At 43.2% G+C, this 20,746-nt stretch overlaps 1 protein-coding gene across 1 annotated transcript in view; it reads left to right on the top strand.

Annotated features, from left to right (window-relative positions):
* Positions 1-20,149, top strand: part of LOC126260264 (uncharacterized) — an 81,120-nt gene extending 60,971 nt beyond the window's left edge. Inside the window, exons 4-5 of the mRNA XM_049957593.1 lie at positions 6,164-6,289; positions 20,015-20,149. Coding sequence (XP_049813550.1) covers positions 6,164-6,289; positions 20,015-20,125 — 237 coding nt within the window. The 3' untranslated portion in view covers positions 20,126-20,149. The remainder of the gene's footprint in view (positions 1-6,163; positions 6,290-20,014) is intronic.
* The last annotated feature ends 597 nt before the right edge of the window (positions 20,150-20,746 follow it).

Genomic DNA, 20,746 nt, shown 5'->3' with positions numbered 1-20,746 from the left:
CGCTTGTAGCACCATGCCATTGAATATCGCCATGGAGCATGCTAAAATATAGTTTAATGGTACGTAATGCTATACTTGCTAATTCTAGCGCAGAAAAGTCCGGTGGAAATCATATGCTCTATGCCCGTAGTGTCGCGATCGCTTGGGCTGACGCCGATCTGTGTCATGCGCCCGCTGGCTGATAATGCTTAAATTAGTCTTATCCTGACAGACGCCGTGAGCACTTCGCAAATAAGTTTCGGCAAGATTTTTCTATTACTGACTAGTGAGAAAAATGAACGAAATTTTCCCTCACGTTCTGTCAGACAGATGCTCTTAGCGAACAGACGGAACAAGGCTTAAAAAACAAAGGAAAATAATGGGTTTGATATCCCGGCATTGTGTTTATACTGCATGACACTGACCACTAGACGACGAATAATTTATTCACAACAGCAGATCATGTGAAATTCAATACTTCTCCTACCGCGTGCAGCGTACCTCATTATAAGAAAAACATGATGCTAACACGTGTCGAATGCGGTGAGTGGTTGGACTTAAGCTAGCTTTTAATGGCTAAGATGTGGGTTCGATTCCAACTGTGGGTACCAGTTTCTAACAGTCAAAAACACACCCTCTTGACATACAGTAACACCAAGTAAACAACGAAGGACTGTACCATGAACCCAAATCAACATTAGACACGTCCATTCGCTACTGATTTGTATAGAGTTGGATTAGTTTTGGCTGTCAGAACGGAAGTCGCTGCTTGCAGAAATTCTGTCTCTAGTAAGCTTTCTTGCCATAGTAATGGTATTTCAGTTCACAAAACAATCGTCATGTAAGGTCATTTCGTTTTGAGTCATCAGTCGTTTGACTGGCATGATGCGGCCCTCATTCACTTCCTCTCCTGTGCCAACGTCTTCATCTCAGAGTACCACTTGCAATCTATGTCCTCAATCATCTGCTGGATGGATTCCAATCTCTGTCTTCCTCTATAGTTTTTTCCATCTATAGCTCCCTCTACAACTATGAATGTCAGTCCCTGAGTCTTAAAAAATGTCTATCATCCTTTTTCTTCTTCTTGTCAATGTTTTCCACATATTCTTTTCCGCTTTGATTCTGCACAGAACCTTCCCATACCTTACCTTATCATTTTACCTAATTTTCAACATTAGTCTGTAGCACCAGATGTCCAAGGCTTTGATTCTCTTCTTTTCCGGTTTTCCACAGTCCATGTTTCACTACCATACAATGCTGTACTCGTATGTTCTCAGAACCTCTTCCGCAATTTAAGGCCTATGTTTGATACTGGTAGATTTCTCTTGCTCAGGAATGCTCTTTTCGACAGTGCTAGTCTGCTTTTGTTGACCCCATTGCTCCGTCCATTATTGGTTATATTGGTGCCTAGGTAGTAGAATTCCTTAACTTCATCTACTTCGTGACCATCAATCCTGATGTTAAGTGTCTCGCTGTTTTCATTTCTGCCAGTTCTCATTATTTTCGTCCTTCTTCGATTTACTGTCAGTCCACATTCTGTACGTATCTCACTGTTCATACCACTTAGCAGATCATGTACTTCGTCTTCACTTTCAATCAGGATAGCGATGTCATCTGCGAATCGTATCATTTATATACTTACACCTTGAATTTTACTTCCATTCGTGAACGTTTCTTTTATTTCCATCATTGCTTCTTCGATGCGCAGACTGAACAGTATGGGCGAAAGACTATATCCCTGTCTCACACCCGTTTTAATCCGAGTACTTCCGGCCGCTGTGGCCGAGCGGTTCTAGGCGCTTCAGTTCGGAACCGCGCTGCTGCTATGGTCACAGGTTCGAATCCTGCCTCCGGCATGGATGTGTGTGATGTCCTCAGATTAGTTAGATTTAAGTAGTTCTCAGTCTAGGGGACTGATGACCTCAGATGTCAAGTCTCATAGTGCTTAGAGCCATTTGAACGATTTAAATCCGAGCACTTCGTTTTTGGTCGTCCACTCTTATTATTCCCTCTTGGCTCTTGTACATATTGTATATTACCCGTGCCGGCCGGTGTGGCCATGCGGTTCTAGGCGCTACAGTCTGGAACCCCGTGACCGCTACGGTCGCAGGTTCCAATCCTGCCTCGGGCAAGGATGTGTGTGATGTCCTTAGGTTAGTTAGGTTTAAGTAGTTCTAAGTTCTAGGGGACTGATGACCACAGATGTTAATTCCCATAGTGCTCAGAGCGATTTGAACCATTTTGTATATTACCCGTCTCTCTCCGTAGCTTACCCCTACCTTTTTCTGAATTTCGAACATCTTGCACCGTCGTTCGCTTTTTCCAGGTAAACAAATCCTATTAACGTCTCTTGATTTTTCTTTAGTCTTGCTTTCATTATCAAGCGCAACGTCAGAATGGCCTCTCTGGTGCCTTTACCTTTCCTGAAGACAAACTAAGCGTCACCTAACACTCCTCAATTTCCTTTTCCATTCTTCTATCAATTACTCTTGCCAGAAACTTCGATGCACGAGCTGTTAAGCTGAGTGTGCGATATTTGCACTTGTCGGCTGTTGCAATCTTCGGAATTGTGTGGATGATATTTTTCCGAAAGTCAGATGGTATGAAGCCAGACTCATATAGTCTACACATCAACGTGAACAGTCGTTTTGTAACCACTTCCCCCATTGATTTAAGAAATACTGATGCAATGTTTTCTGATTCTAATACTGGATCCTCTATCTCTTCTAAATCGACTCATCTTTCTTCTTCTATCATGTCAGACAAATCTCTCCCTCATAGAATCCTTCAAAGTATATTTTCCATCTATCCGCTCTCTGCTCTGCATTTAACAGCGGAGTTCACATTGAACTCTTAACGTTACCACCCTTGCTTTTTATTTCACCGAAGGTTGTTTTGACTTTCCTATAAGCTGAGTCAGTCCTTCCGATTTTTTTCGATTTCTTCACATTTTTCTTGCAGCCATTTCATCTTAGTTTCCCTGAACTTCTGATTTATTTTATTCGTCAGCGGCTTGTATTTCTATGTTCCTGAATTTCCCTGAACATTTTTGTACTTCCTTCTTCCATCGATCAACTGAAGTGGTTTTTTGCTGTTACCCATGTTTTCATCGCAGTTACCTTCTTTGTACCTATGTTTTTCTTCTCAACATCTGAGGCTGCCCTTTTTAGAGATGTTCAGTCCTCTTCAACTGTACTGCCTGCTAAGCTATTTCTTATTGCTGTATCCACAACTTTATAGAACATCTGGCGAAATTCGTTATTCCTTAATATTTCCGTATCCTACTTTTTTGCCTATCGATTTTCCATGACTTATCACATGAACTTCATCTTACTCTTCATCACTACTAAATTGTGATCTGGGTCTATATTTGCTCCTGGGTAGGGCTTACAGTATCTGATTTAGGAATTTCTTCCCGTATCACTCGGCCTTTTCCAACTTTCCCTCCTCCTCTTATGATTCTTGAACAAAGTATTCGCTATTACTAGCTGAAATTTATTACAGCACACAATTAGTCTTATTCCCCTCTCATTCCTTGTCCAAGTCCATATGCTCCTGTAATCGTTTGTTCTACTCCTTCCCCTACAACTGCCTTCCAGTCCCCCATGACTATTAGATTTTCATCTCCTCTTACGTACTGTATTATCCTTTCAAGTTCCTCATATACTTTCTCTATCTCTTCATCTTCAGCTTGCGACGTTGGCATGTACACTTGAACTATCGTTGTCGATGTTGGTTTGCTGTCAATTCTTTATCGAACAAGCCTATGACTGAATTGTTAACAGTAACACGCTCTCTGCTCTACATTACTATTCATAACGAGTCCTACTTTCGTTATACCAATTTCTGCTGCTGTTGATATCACCCTACTCTCCTCTGACCTGAAATTCTTTCCATTTCACTTCCCTGACCTCTACTATATCTATGCAGATTGAGCCTTTACATTCCGTTTTCAGGTTTCCTAGCTTCTCTACCATGTCAGGCTTCTGACATTCCACTCACAGAGTCCCCTTTGGTAGTCCGCTCCTGGAGATCGGAATGGGGGACTATTCCGGAATCTTTTGCCAATGGAAAGATCATCATGACACTTTTTCAGTTACAGACCACATGTACTGTGAATACACATTATGCGTCTTTAATACAATGGTTTCCATCGCCTTCTGCATCGTCATTCCGTTGACTATTGCTGTTCCCCCCCTATTTAGGACCGAGCGAGGTGGAAGACAACAGTTCAAACCCGTGTCTGGCCATCCTGTTTCAGGTTTTCCGTGATTTCCTTAAATCGCTTCAGGCAACTGCCGGGGTGGTCCCATTGAAAGGCCACGGCTGACTTTCTTCCCCATTCTTCACTAATCCGATGGGACCGATAACCTCGCTGTTTGGTCCTCTCCCCCTAATCAACCAACCAGCAACATTTTGGAGTGCCCTGAACACCAGTCGGTTCCTCCTCCCTCTTTGACAAGGCCGTTGGCAGAATGAGGGTGACTTCTTATGCCGTAAATCTTCGGCCACCAATACTGATTACTAATCAAAATTTAAGCGGTGATGGGTTTCGAGCTTGGAACCGAGGACGTTTTTGTTATTAATCAAAGACACTATCTCTAGACCACTGGCGCAGCTCTCAATTTTTATTTTAAGTGATCTTGAGATTTAGAAAATATTGGTACTAGACAGGGATTCGTGCTCCAATTCCTATTTTTCTCTGGATTGGAACCCTTGAATATGATAGTGTGCCGTCACTTCGTAGTTTACTCACGATGCCAAGCTCGTCCAGGTTTCTAAGAACGGCGCGATCCTAAATACTACTGAAAGAGAATTTGATAGTTGACCCTCTTCATGTGCTGTCAACAACGATGAAATTAGCGGGGTTGCAGTCCGTGGCAGCACAAATCTATTGGTTGTGTTACCTCGAGCCGAACATGTGCACATCTCGCTGATGGCGAAGAAACAATAAATATTTAATGTCTAAATAGTTCAAATGGCTCTGAGCACTATGGAACTTAACATCTGAGGTCATGAGTCCCCTGGAACTTAGAACCACTTAAACCTAACTAACCTAAGGATATCACACACATCCATGCCCGAGGCAGGGTTCGAACCTGCGACCGTAGCAGTCGTGCGGTTCCGGACTGAAGCGCCTAGAACCGCTTGGCCACCGCGGCCGGCTATTTAATGTCTATTCGCAGCTGTAAAACAATAGCGAAAGGTGCTGTTTTCGAATTCCTGCCAAAGCAGAATCATTTGTATCTTTGTTTCAGGTTCCAATATCACGCTGTTGATGAACACATTTAATATCTGACATCTGATTGTGCATAGTTAACAGTTCATGTAGATACTGGGTTCTAATCCCTGTCCATCGCCACAACTTTATTTCATCGGCGTTTTACACTTGTGTGTTGCAGTTTATTACATACCTTACGTAGTTTCCTTTCAGGGTCGTATAAGCTTCATTGGGTTACCGGTGCAGTGCTAAATGTGTCGTCATTTACTTGCAGGTTCGGACATTCGACCTTGTAAACCGATACTGGTGAACACTTTGATATTTTACGTGTCCTTACGCCTACTCGATTCTCGATCCGACATGCGAGCACTGTTTGGTTAACGGTGGGTTGAAATTTAGGTCACGAACAACAGCTCTTCATGTCATTTAATGGGTGTGATTAGACTTCTGCAGTGTCACTTATTGTAATGAAGTTCAATTTATAAGCGGTAAGTTCTGTCTCATCTCTAATAACGTGTTTTCTAAAATTTATTTTATCGCGGTATTAGTTATATCTCCTGTGATAACCATTGTGTAGACTGTAGCGACTGTACCCCACAGGGTTTCAGCGCTTAGAGGACCTACGATATAGGTGTGTTATGTTGGTCGCATCCAGCAGTGGCCGACTTTCTTTGCTGTCAAGTGTACAACACGTCGTGTGTACTTTGCGTCAGGAGATTGGTGGAGAATAGCAGACTATTCTGGGATTCTTGAGGAAGGAGGACCGCTATACAGAATTAGGTTTCCGATTGTTGCACTAAGTCGCTTGAGAACAGTACTGTCCTTCGCTAATCCGACATTGTGCTCTTGTCTCTAATTATCTGGTAATAAACCACGCTCTTCTTTCATTCTTAACTAAATAGCTATTTCGGTTTTACAAATGTACTAAAGTAAACAAGAAGCTTACATAATTTCCTGCTGCAGGTGCAACGCAACACCACAGTGGAGGGATCTACACCGAAAGCATCAGTTGCGGGGTCGGCCACCTCATCAGCGAACTATACCGTTTATGTTCCTGACACCAACGTAACAAGGGCTCTTGCCAGGGTGGTGAGTAACGCTAAATTAATATTATCGACTCCTTCCAATTCAAGGAGCCCAGTTTTTTCTTTTGTTTCTTACGTGTTGTGTATTGCAGGGACACCAAATCAAATCTTCTTTTTCTACAGCTGGTGTCTCACATGTGGCCGACACCCTTATAGGCTATGACCCATTAAAGTAGTTGAAAATGGATAAATCGGTTACAAACGGCTATAGCCATTTCTGTACATCTTTGCGGCGATGATAATTGCAAAGAATGTAAGAAATAATTCAAATTTGTGTATGTCGTTTACATATGATGTGTATGACTCCTTTTCTCAGACGGACAACATTAAAATAATTGATTTCACAGCATATATTCTGAAGCATGCCTCAAGCCACCGACGTGAGAGCATCAGATGTGCTCATTGCATTATCTCGAATTGTTTTCGGCACAACGTCTTTCACTCAACGCTATAAAAATGAATACATGAGTCTCAGATCTGGAAATTTACGTGGGTGAAGGCGCAACATGGCGTCGTCATCTCCTATACTAGCCAGAGATTTGGAAGATACTGATTTAAAAATATGATAATCTCCGTACTACATTGTAAGATGGACGTCCACCTTACTGAGAAATGCAGGCCGTGGAATTCGTATGAAATTATGTCATCAGGTATTGATCATGCATATCCAGGTAAATGTTTGTTGAAACACTCACCTCAAAGAAAGAAAAATAGAGCGTGCAATTTTTGTGATATCATCACACAGAGCACGTTAACCTCCAGTTACACAGAATGGCTTTTCGGTCGTCGTATTCTGGTGTTTTCCCAGTTGAATCTTCCACTTACACAATGTGGAGTGTTGTCTCATGGTTGAAAATGAGGTGCAGCATATACTTCCTCTATGGCTTCCGGTGATGACACAGCATAATTCGTACGTTTCATGTTCTCTTCCCCCCATGAACCATGGACCTTGCCGTTGGTGGGGAGTCTTGCGTGCCTCAGCGATACAGATGGCCGTACCGTAGGTGCAACCACAACGGAGGGGTATCTGTTGAGAGGCCAGACAAACATGTGGTTCCTGAAGAGGGGCAGTAGCCTTTTCAGTAGTTGCAGGGGCAACAGTCTGGATGATTGACTGATCTGGCCTTGTAACATTAACCAAAACGGTCTTGCTGTGCTGGTACTGCGAACGGCTGAAAGCAAGGGGAAACTACAGCCGTAATTTTTCCCGAGGACATGCAGCTTTACTGTATGATTAAATGATGATGGCGTCCTCTTGGGTATAATATTCCGGAGGTAAAATAGTCCCCCATTCGGATCTCTGGGCGTCGTTATCAGGAGAAAGAAAACTGGCGTTCTACGGATCGGAGCGTGGAATGTCAGATCCCTTAATCGGGCAGGTAGGTTAGAAAATTTAAAAAGGGAAATGGATAGGTTAAAGTTAGATATAGTGGGAATTAGTGAAGTTCGGTGGCAGGAGGAACAAGACGTTTGGTCAGGTGATTACAGGGTTATACCTACAAAATCAAATAGGGGTAATGCAGGAGTAGGTTTAATAATGAATAAAAAAATAGGAGTGCGGGTTAGCTACTACAAACAGCATAGTGAACGCATTATTGTGGCCAAGATAGACACAAAGCCCATGCCTACTACAGTAGTACAAGTTTATATGCCAACTAGCTCTGCAGATGATGAAGAAATTGATGAAATGTATGACGAGATTAAAGAAATTATTCAGGTAGTGAAGGGAGACGAAAATTTAATAGTCATGGGTGACTGGAATTCGAGTGTAGGAAAAGGGAGAGAAGGAAACATAGTAGGTGAATATGGATTGGGGCTAAGAAATGAAAGAGAAAGCCGCCTTGTAGAATTTTGCACAGAGCATAACTTAATCATAGCTAACACTTGGTTCAAGAATCATACAAGAAGGTTGTATACCTGGAAGAATCCTGGAGATACTAAAAGGTATCAGATAGATTATATAATGGTAAGACAGAGATTTAGGAACCAGGTTTTAAATTGTAAGACATTTCCTGGGGCAGATGTGGATTCTGACCACAATCTATTGTTTATGAACTGCAGATTGAAACTGAAGAAACTGCAAAAAGGTGGGAATTTAAGGAGATGGGACCTGGATAAACTGAAAGAATCAGAGGTTGTAGAGAGTTTCAGGGAGAGCATAAGGGAACAATTGACAGGAATGGGGGAAAGAAATACAGTAGAAGAAGAATGGGTAGCTTTGAGGGATGAAGTATTGAAGGCAGCAGACGATCAAGTAGGTAAAAAGACGAGGGCTAATAGAAATCCTTGGGTATCAGAAGAAATATTGAATTTAATTGATGAAAGGAGAAAATATAAAAATGCAGTAAATGAAGCAGGCAAAAAGCAATACAAACGTCTCAAAAATGAGATCGACAGGAAGTGCAAAATGGCTAAGCAGGGATGGCTAGAGGACAAATGTGAGGATGTAGAGGCTTGTCTCACTAGGGGTAAGATAGATACTGCCTACAGGAAAATTAAAGAGACCTTTGGAGAGAAGAGAACCACTTGTATTTATGTCAAGAGCTCAGATGGCAACCCAGTTCTAAGCAAAGAAGGGAAGGCAGAAAGGTGGAAGGAGTATATAGAGGGTTTATACAAGGGCGATGTACTTGAGAACAATATTATGGAAATGGAAGAGGATGTAGATGAAGACGAAATGGGAGATAAGATACTGCGTGAAGAGTTTGACAGAGCACTGAAAGACCTGAGTCGAAACAAGGCCCCGGGAGTAGACAACATTCCATTAGAACTACTGATGGCCTTGGGAGAGCCAGTCATGAAAAAACTCTACCATCTGGTGAGCACGATGTATGAGACAGGCGAAATACCCTCAGACTTCAAGAAGAATATAATAATTCCAATACCAAAGAAAGCAGGTGTTGACAGATGTGGAAATTACGGAACTATCAGTTTAATAAGTCACAGCTGCAAAATACTAACGCGAATTCTTTACAGACGGATGGAAAAATTGGTAGAAGCCGACCTCGGGGAAGATCAGTTTGGATTCCGTAGAAATATTGGAACACGTGAGGCAATACTGACCTTACGACTTATCTTAGAAGAAAGATTAAGAAAAGGCAAACCTACGTTTCTAGCATTTGTAGACTTAGAGAAAGCTTTTGACAATGTTAACTGGAATACTCTCTTTCAAATTCTGAAGGTGGCAGGGGTAAAATACAGGGAGCGAAAGGCTATTTACAATTTGTACAGAAACCAGATGGCAGTTATAAGAGTCGAGGGGCGTGAAAGGGAAGCAGTGGTTGGGAAAGGAGTGAGACAGGGTTATAGCCTCTCCCCGATGTTATTCAATCTGTATATTGAGCAAGCAGTAAAGGAAACAAAAGAAAAATTCGGAGTAGGTATTAAAATTCATGGAGAAGAAGTAAAAACTTTGAGGTTCGCCGATGACATTGTAATTCTGTCAGAGACAGCAAAGGACTTGGAAGAGCAGTTGAACGGAATGGACAGTGTCTTGAAAGGAGGGTACAAGGTGAACATCAACAAAAGCAAAACGAGGATAATGGAATATAGTCGAATTAAGTCGGGTGATGCTGCGGGAATTAGATTAGGAAATGAGACAATTAAAGTAGTAAAGGAGTTTTGCTATTTAGGGAGTAAAATAACTGATGATGATCGAAGTAGACAAGATATAAAATGTTGACTGGCAATGGCAAGGAAAGCATTTCTGAAGAAGAGAAATTTGTTAACATCGAGTATAGATTTAAGTGTCAGGAAGTCGTTTCTGAAAGTATTTGTATGGAGTGTAGCCACGTATGGAAGTGAAACATGGACGATAACTAGTTTGGACAAGAAGAGAATAGAAGCTTTTGAAATGTGGTGCTACAGAAGAATGCTGAAGATAAGGTGGGTAGATCACGTAACTAATGAGGAGGTATTGAATAGAATTGACGAGAAGAGTAGTTTGTGGCACAACTTGACTAGAAGAAGGGATCGGTTGGTAGGACATGTTTTGAGGCATCGGATCACAAATTTAGCATTGGAGGGCACCGTGAAGGGTAAAAATCGTAGAGGGAGACCAAGAGATGAATACACTAAGCAGATTCAGAAGGATGTAGGTTGCAGTAGGTACTGGGAGATGAAGAAGCTTGCACAGGATAGAGTAGCATGGAGAGCTGCATCAAACCAGTCTCAGGACTGAAGACCACAATAACAACAACATGTTGTCTTGCTGTGTCGTTCCTGTAAAATCTGAATTATGTAGGCCAAATTTTTTATTTTCAGTTTTGTATTCAGAGATCACCGAACCATTGCGTGTGGCATTTGGCTCTCTGCTGGTACAATACGTTGATTTCCGTTTCGCTACGGTCGCAGGTTCGAATCCTGCCTCGGGCATGGGTGAGTGTGATGTCCTTAGCTTGGTTAGGTTTAATTAGTTCTAAGTTCTAGAGGACTGATGACCTTAGAAGTTATGTCCCATAGTGTTCAGAGCCATTTGAACCATTTTTGATTTCCGTTTACTGTGATTAAAGGAAAGGAAAATTCTTTCTTAGTTTTGTAATGATGAAAGTCGCCTCCGGTACTTTTTTGGCACAGTGAACCTCTTTCTTCTCAACTGACTATGTCACTGCAGAAGTTGGCCTTGGAGACGCTTAATTGTATCGCCCATGAAATTTTCTGTGTACTTTTACGATTAAACAACGATTGTCAAATTCTAACGCTGAGAATACTGCCTGCATGAAATCCGCCATTTTCTCTGATAACCCGAAACTCTTCACTTAAGTATTACCTCTTATGTGCCGACTTCCGATTCACTGCGCTTGCACAAGGATCGAGAGTTTCATCCTCCTTTTACATTTTCTGTAATTATTATCGGCAAATAGTTCACCCGTTTGTAATACTTTATTCATTTAGAACTGCACTGTATTTATTCTGGTTCTGTAATATGTCACCGTTTCAGTTCCTACAAGGATCAGTTACTCGAAGGGGAGGAAGTTAAGCGCGACATCACTCTACAAACCGTGTTATCTTTGTACTGTGAACGTTTCGTATTTTACCTACGTATGATGTTCCTAAGGCTGAGATGGAGAACTATTATGCCATTTGTCTAAAAAAGTCTGTAAATGTGCGTAAAAGCCACTTTCAGGAAAAGGCTTTCAGGCTAACCAATGTAACAGAACCACAACTGATAATCTGACATACGGATTCCGACACAGGAAAGCGCACAGTACCTGAAGCTATACTATCAAGTCTTGCAATCCACCCTCATAATCTACCTCCCCTACTAAACGCTGACCCAACTTATCGTCTCCTACATCAATGTTGTACTGATATTCGGCCCCCAAAAAACATTACATTACTTCTTCCAAATCCTTGAACGCTACGCGCTCAGTCCACTTTCTGTTTCCGTTTACCTTCTCCCACACGGATCCTTTACCGCTTAATCAGTTTTCCATTTCTCGTTCCACGTACTGAACTGCTCCGTACAACCTACACTATCTACAACTGTTCTCCATTCTTATTGGCTGACCTCTGCTTTTCAGTTCTGGTACTTTGCTACATGCCTGCCCACAAATACCACCAATCCTACTCTTACGCGCACACACACACACACACACACACACACACACACACACACAAAACATTCCCTTCCAACATATACCGATTATCCCTCTCTATCTTTCACAGAAATACACACACACACACATACACACACACACACACACACACACACACACACACGCACACGCACACGCACACACACACAAACACCATATTCTCCCCCAGACGTCCCCGATATTTGTCCACCTTGTCAGCTACAGCACTTTCCCATTTATCTTACCTCACATTGGGGTTCCACCATCCATCTTTCAGTTTTCCTTGTCCCTACTCCCCCTCGTACCATAACACTAATCAAATCTCAGCCTTTTCCTTGTTTTGTATCTTCCCACCATCCATCCTTACCTTTATTTCCACAGATACTACTCAATGGAACTTATCTTTCAAGCCACCTAACGTTCTCCTGCCCAAACATAATTTTCCTCCAGTGAAGGACCTTCGCATTTTAGTGAATGTAGAGCGCTCCTTTTTGAGAACGATTTCTTTTTGGAACATGTTTCAAATACATTTTTATTGTTTTTCTTTTACAATATAAATTTTTGTTTTCAATTAAAAACGAATTACATGAACGGTTTAATTGTATGTAAATACCATTCGAACATTATGCTGACTGTAGATTATAAAACATTTGTAAATGTTCCACTATCTTATTATGTTACTTCGTTTTGGTTTGCCTTGTTTTCGTCCGTTGAGCTTCTTTTAAATCTTTTGCCTGAAAAACCCAGATACAGGTGACAAGTTACCCCGAGCCCATATGAGGCGGCGTGCTGAAACAAAAATAAAGTAGCAAACAAAACTGGCAGTCCGTGTCATGTGTATTTTGAAATATACGACGCCCACACGTACTGGTGATAACAGTTGCTATAATTACAAGGGGCAGTCAAAAGAAAAGGAAGGGAGACGGAAAAAGTAAGTTAACTGATTTCAAAAGGAATCACCATAACTGTTAATATATTTATGCCACTATGAGGCAAGACTGTGAGTGACTTCTTGAGAAAAAATGTTTTCGGTTGCCTACGAACCATGATTGTACCCAAGTGGGCACCTCTTCGATCCAAGCAACTGCACGGCTCACAAGATGCCAAGGTTTTTTCGACCACACTACAGAAGTTTCTCTGGAAGGCCCTTATACACCCTCATGGGGCTTCGGTATTTTTGGAGCGCTGAAGAAAGATATTCGTGGCGGTAGATTTGCTTCGGACGAAATGGTGGCCGCAAAGGCACAGTCATTTTTCCACAGGCTACCGTAAACATTTTTCCATGCATTTGGGATAAATGTATCAACGTTTATGGCGATTACTTTTGAAAAAATGAAACAGTTTAGTTACTTTTTCCATCTGTCTTGTTTCCATTTGACTACCTCTTGTTTTACTATATTTCACCATAATTATCCATCTATTTCACACATTTTTTTTTTAAATTATCGAACCTAAGAGATTTCGTATTCTGAGTATCATTCGACAACTTTCGTGGAGTACTATGGTAAAGAAACGAGGTTAGCAAAGGAGAAGAGTACACTGCTTTTAGAGATAGATGTAGCGTAGTAGTTAATCTGTATGATCCAGAATAAGAAAATGACTACTAGCTATCAGATTATTTCAGATTTATAGATTAACTTAGTACATTTGAATACATATATAAATATCATTGCTGTCAGCATATGAGAACAAAAGAATCGTACCAAGTCTGTAGCTCAGAATCTATAGGATGATTTATATATTAATCGCATATGTAAGGGATTAGTACATTCACGATCCAAAGTGAGAAAATGTGAACATGTAATAAAAGTTTTAACAACCGGGTCTACGTCCTCGGTGATAATTATTCGTGGAGATTAGGACGTTGTCTAAGGCACGTTTCTGCGCCTATGCTATTTCCCCTATTGCAGGAGACATCATCAAAGCCTATTAAGGTGAAGTGTATTCATTTTAAAACCTAAACCTGTTTAGTTAGCCGAAAATGACAAACTGGTTATTAGAACGACTCAAAAGTCTTGTTTTGACATCATCGCATTGCTAAAAAAAATTGCAGAACCGTGCCGAATTGTGTTATGGACATCTTACAATGAAGAGCCAAATTAACTGTTACACCTACCTAATATTGTGTAGGGCCCACGAGAGCACGCAGAAATGCCGGAAAACGACGTGGCATGGACTCGACTGAGCTCTGAAGTAGTGCTGGAGTGAACTGACACCATGAATCCTGCAGGACTGTCCATAAATGCGTACAAGGGGATGGAGATCTCTTCTGCATAGCACGTTGCAAGGCATCCCAGATAAGCGCAATAATATTGATGTCTGCGTAGTTTGGTGGCCAGCGGAAGTGTTAAACTCGTAACAGGGTTCCTGGAGCTACTCTGTAGCAATTCCGGAGGTGTGGAGTGTAGCGTTCTCCTGCTAGAATTGCCGAAGTCCGTCGAAATGCACAGTGGATATGAATGGATGCAGGTGATCAGACAGGATGCTTACATACGTCGCCGGCCGCTGTGGCCCAGCGGTTCAATGCGCTTCAGTCTGGAACAGCGCGACCGCTACGGTCGCAGGTTCGAATCCTGCCTTGGGCATGGATGTGTGTGTGTTGTCCTTGGGTTAGTTAGGTTTAAGTAGTTCTAAGTTCTAGGGGACTGACGACCTCAGAGACATTTGAACCTTACGTACGTCTCACCCGTCAGAGTCGTATCTAGACGTATCATGCTTGCCATATCACTCAAACCGCACACGTCTCGCACCATTAAACAGCCTCACCAGCTTCAACAGCCCCCGCTGACATGCATGGTTCATGAATTCAAGAGGGTGTCTCCATACCCGTACATGTCCATCCACTCAATACAATTTGAAACCAGACTAGTTCGACCAGGCTATATACACTCCTGGAAATGGAAAAAAGAACACATTGACACCTGTGTGTCAGACCCACCATACTTGCTCCGGACACTGCGAGAGGGCTGTACAAGCAATGATCACACGCACGGCACAGCGGACACACCAGGAACCGCGGTGTTGGCCGTCGAATGGCGCTAGCTGCGCAGCATTTGTGCACCGCCGCCGTCAGTGTCAGCCAGTTTGCCGTGGCATACGGAGCTCCATCGCAGTCTTTAACACTGGTAGCATGCCGCGACAGCGTGGACGTGAACCGTATGTGCAGTTGACGGACTTTGAGCGAGGGCGTATAGTGGGCATGCGGGAGGCCGGGTGGACGTACCGCCGAATTGCTCAACACGTGGGGCGTGAGGTCTCCACAGTACATCGATGTTGTCGCCAGTGGTCGGCGGAAGGTGCACGTGCCCGTCGACCTGGGACCGGACCGCAGCGACGCACGGATGCACGCCAAGACCGTAGGATCCTACGCAATGCCGTAGGGGACCGCACCGCCACTTCCCAGCAAATTAGGGACACTGTTGCTCCTGGGGTATCGGCGAGGACCATTCGCAACCGTCTCCATGAAGCTGGGCTACGGTCCCGCACACCGTTAGGCCGTCTTCCGCTCACGCCCCAACATCGTGCAGCCCGCCTCCAGTGGTGTCGCGACAGGCGTGAATGGAGGGACGAATGGAGACGTGTCGTCTTCAGCGATGAGAGTCGCTTCTGCCTTGGTGCCAATGATGGTCGTATGCGTGTTTGGCGCCGTGCAGGTGAGCGCCACAATCAGGACTGCATACGACCGAGGCACACAGGGCCAACACCCGGCATCATGGTGTGGGGAGCGATCTCCTACACTGGCCGTACACCACTGGTGATCGTCGAGGGGACACTGAATAGTGCACGGTACATCCAAACCGTCATCGAACCCATCGTTCTACCATTCCTAGACCGGCAAGGGAACTTGCTGTTCCAACAGGACAATGCACGTCCGCATGTATCCCGTGCCACCCAACGTGCTCTAGAAGGTGTAAGTCAACTACCCTGGCCAGCAAGATCTCCGGATCTGTCCCCCATTGAGCATGTTTGGGACTGGATGAAGCGTCGTCTCACGCGGTCTGCACGTCCAGCACGAACGCTGGTCCAACTGAGGCGCCAGGTGGAAATGGCATGGCAAGCCGTTCCACAGGACTACATCCAGCATCTCTACGATCGTCTCCATGGGGGAATAGCAGCCTGCATTGCTGCGAAGGGTGGATATACAGTGTACTAGTGCCGACATTGTGCATGCTCTGTTGCCTGTGTCTATGTGCCTGTGGTTCTGTCAGTGTGATCATGTGATGTATCTGACCCCCGGAATGTGTCAATAAAGTTTCCCCTTCCTGGGACAATGAATTCACGGTGTTCTTATTTCAATTTCCAGGAGTGTATTTCCCCACATCAACAGTCAAATGTCGGTGATGACGACCCCAGGCGAGATGTAAAGCTTTGTGTCGTGCAGTCATAAACGTACACGAGTGGGCCATCGGCTCCGAAAGCCCATATAGATGATGTTTCGTTGAATGGTTCGCACGCTGACACTTGTCGATGGCGTAGCATTGAAATCTGCAGTAATTTCCGGAAGGATTGCACTTCTGTCATGTTTAACGATTCTCTGTAGTCGTCGTTGCTCCCGTTCTTGCAGGATCTTTCTCCGGCCGCAGTGATTTCGGATATCTGATGTTTTACCGATTGCTGATATTCACGGTACACTCGTGAAATGCTCCCCAGTTCATCCCTACCTCGGAGATGCTGAGTCCCATCGATCGTGCGCCGACTTTAATACCTCGTGCAACCTCACTTAAATCTGGCATTGTAGCAGCAGTAATTGATCTAACAACTGCGACAGACACTTGTTGTTTTATATCGTGGTGCCGACCGCGGCGCCGAATTCTCCATGTTTACGTAGCTCTGTACTTGAATATGCACGCGTATATCAGTTGTTTTGGTGCTTCGGTGTATTTAATCTTCTCTTTAAGACTCACGCAGAATAATAGTGTATGTGAGGGCGCAGAGTTTAAAATTTTTAATTTTATATACTGATTTCTTCATAATCGTGGCCATTACAATCCTTGCTTGAATGGATTAATACAACAGCGGCCTCCGTTTATTAGTGTATGCTTTTGCTAAAGGCGAAACAGAACACACTCGCTCTCCTCAGGTTGTTAACGAAGATGTTAGCCGCGAGGGGTAGCCGCGTGGTCTCAGGAGCACTGCCACGGTTAGTGCGGCTCGACCCCCCACCCCCACCCCCATCCCCTCGTCGGAGCTTTGAGTCCTCCCTCGGGCATGGGTGTGTGTATTGTCCTCAGCGTAAGTTAGTTTAAGTTAGATTAAGTACTGTGTAAGCCTACGGGCCTATGACCTCAGCAGTTTGGTCCCACATGAACTTACCACAAATTTCCAAATTTCCGAACGTGTTTCATGGAGCTTGTGTGATAGAAGAGTGTACGTTCCCAGAATGAGATTTTCACTCTGCAGTGGAGTATGCGATGATTTGAAACTTCCTAGCAGATTAAAACTGTGTGCCGAACCGAGACTCGAACTCGGGACTTTTGCCTTTCGCGGGCAAGTGCTCTACCAACTGAGCTACCCAAACACGACTTACGCCCCGTCCTCACAGCTTTACTTCAGCCAGTACCTCGTCTCCTATCTTCCAAACTTTTCAGAAACTCTCCTGCGTTGTTTATTAAGCACTGAGACCAACAGCTTATCATTGTTTCTTCTTCTTACTCGTTGGTGTGTTTTTGAGTTTCCTCCCTGAATATGCTAGCACAACACTGACTGGACCATGACGAAACATTGACATCAGACACTCGAAATCGCGTTGCCCAGACGACAATTGTCTTATGTGTTTTAAGACGTCTGTTGACACCCCTTTTAGCAGTTCGTATGTACACTTGAATCACGTGTATAGGATTTATCTTATACTCCTGCTGTAGGAAACGGTGGTTGTAAGTTTTTAGGAGTATTCTTAAGCCCACTGCTTGCTACGGCAAGATCGAGATGATATAATGAAAAGCCGGTGGACCACATGACAAAATACGTCTGAGCAGCAAGAATGTGTATCATTGGCATACGCAGTGTAAGGAAATCGAGAAGGTGCCGATAGCGAGCCTTTGATGTCGAATAGATGAGTGACCATGATGGTAAAGAAGAAGAACTTTACCTGTAAGATAATGGAGTCCACCCGAATAGTGACAGTAGAGATCTCAGAGGGTAATTACCAGACAGGACAATTACCATCATGTTCGTAACGACTGGCGTACGGAGTTATTTAATATCAAGAATCTATGAGCTCAAGTAACCGGGATTGTTTTCTAACTCTGTCATGATGAGTGCGGAACCGTTTAATTAGTACCATAATGAAAATGGCACCCTTCAGCTCGAATTCTCGGTGGCACTGCCGAGGGAAGCAAATGGGTGAAGTGCCGAAGGAACTGGTGTAGGCGTGCTTATTCCAACACAGATATATGTAAAAAGGTGGAACACGCCACTGCATTCGCCAATGCTTATATAAGACTACAAGTGTCTGGTGCAGTTGTTAAATCAGTTACTGCTGCTACAATGACAGGTTATCAAGATTTAAGTGAGTTTTAATATGGTATTATAGTCGGCGCACGGACGATGGCAGACAGAATCTCCGAGGTACCGACGAAGTAGGGATTTCCTCGCACGACCATTTCACAAGTGTACCGTGAAGATCAGGAATCCTGTAAAACACCAATACCGACCTCGCTGAGGCCGGAGAAAAGATCCTGCAAGTACGGGACCAAGACGACTGAAGAAAATCCATCAGCGTGACACAAGTGCCACCCTTCCGCAAACTGCAGGAGATTTCAGTGCTGGGCCATCAACAAGTGTCAGTGTGAGAACCATTCAACGAAACAGCATCGATCTCGGCTTCCTGAGGCGAAGGCCCACTCTTGTGCCCTTGATAACTGCAGAACACAAAGCTGTAAGCCTCTCCTGGGCCTGTCGATACCGAAGTTGAACCGTTGATGACTGGAAACATGTTGGATGGTCGCTCAAGTCTCGTTTCAAATTGTGTCATACGAATGGACGTGTACGAGTAAGGAGATAACCTCCTGAATCCATGGACCCTGCATTTCAGTGGGGGAGTGTTCCAGCTGGTGGAGGCTCTGTAATGGTGTGGGGTGTGTGCATATGGAGTGATACGCGCCCCCTGATCTAGATAAGACTCTGACAGATGACACGTACGTAAGCATCCTGTCTGATTATCTGCATCCATTCATGCCCATTGTGCATTCCGACGGACTTGGGCAATTCAAGCAGGACAATGCGACACTCCACACGTCCAGTATTGCTACAGAGTGGCTCCAGGGACATTCTTCTGAGTTCAGACACTTCCGTTGGCCACCAAACTCTGCTGACATAAACATTATTGAATATGTCTCGAATGCCTTGTAACGTGCTGTTCAGAAGAGATTTCCACCCCGTCGTACTCTTACGGATTTATGGACAGCCCCGCAGGATTCATGGCATCATTTCCCTCCAGCACTGCTTCAGGCATTAGTCGAGTCTATTCCATGTAATTTTGCGGCAACTGCACGTGCTCGCGGCGACCATACACCCTACTAGGCAGGTGTACCAGTTTCTTTGGCTCTTCAGTGTATTTGAATTTAGGATGCCGTGCTGGAATATTGTTGTGTTTTTACCGTGGCTATTACACGTCTTTATCTCCTTGTTTTTCATATCAGCCTGAGTTATTAAGAATTTTCCGTTGCGTCATCATAGTCATAATTTAGAGTGCAGACATAACTAGCAGTACTTTGACTTAATTTTTCTGTTTATGAAATGTTATACATGTCCTTGCTGATAACTTTTTACTGTCTTTAAATAAATTACAGCTCTAACTCATGTTGTACACAAGGTTATTCTGGAATCCTGACAGGAAGTCCTTATTTTCATTTATGAAAGGAGTTTTAGGATAATAGAGCTTACTATTGGCAACTGGAATTTTTTACGTGTTCAGATTTGTTTGAATGTACAATTTCTTATTTGGAGCAAGTAAGGCCAGCTGACACAAATATACTGTGGTAGCTATAATGATAACATGCACATGGTATACCTCCGAAGATGGAGAGCATTAATTGGTCTACAGCACCACGTCTACGATATTCAACACTGTTCTTGTTCTACACGGTATGTTTTCGTTTCATTACATTTTTTTTTTTTTTTTTTTTTTTTTTTTTTTTTTTTTTTTTTTTTAGGCTCGTTTCGAGACTGGCTACATCTTCTGGGACGACGTAGTGACCTGGTGTAATGATGTGTTCCCATCTATCCTGCAACAGATAGTCGACTCGATGGAGTTTCCACTTTAAAGTCCTATCGTAGAAATGAATATCACATCATTACTGTTGTGACAGGGACACTAATAGCATAAAATGTTAAACGATATATGTTTTGAATAAAGAGATATAACTCATGGAAATTATGGTTCAAAATTTGATTTTAAATGCTTCACTGTTATTTCCAGATCATTATAACCTACACACACTATAGAACACAATATGTTTTTCGGTTTCATCAAAACACGATTTGTTATTATAAAGTCTCATCCTGCAGATACACTGTTTATATTCAAAAGATTCAACTACCTTTCTGTATTTGTAAGTAGCTGTTGATAAAGCACCACCGAGGATTTTAGCAGCTCAAGAAATATGGAGGGTGACTAGTATGCAGTACAGTTTTTCAAAAATGGTGGTAGATCGCACTTCGGCAAATAACTCCAATAAACATTGGACCATATCACAGCATCATATCACATGGCATTCCTTGAATATCGACAGATGGAAATTTATTGATGTAAATAATTTTCGTGGGCTGGTTAGCTTTTAATATATCCTTGCAGACACAAAAATTGCAATAGATTCGACTTTGCACCGAGGAGTACTGATAGTTATTCTTACCACATACCTTTTGTGAATTGATTACAGAAGAAA

This window comes from Schistocerca nitens, chromosome 5 (genome assembly GCF_023898315.1).
Source record: "Schistocerca nitens isolate TAMUIC-IGC-003100 chromosome 5, iqSchNite1.1, whole genome shotgun sequence".
NCBI lineage: Eukaryota > Metazoa > Arthropoda > Insecta > Orthoptera > Acrididae > Schistocerca > Schistocerca nitens.
Note: the sequence above shows the minus strand (reverse complement) of the source record. Positions and strands in the feature narration are given on the sequence as shown.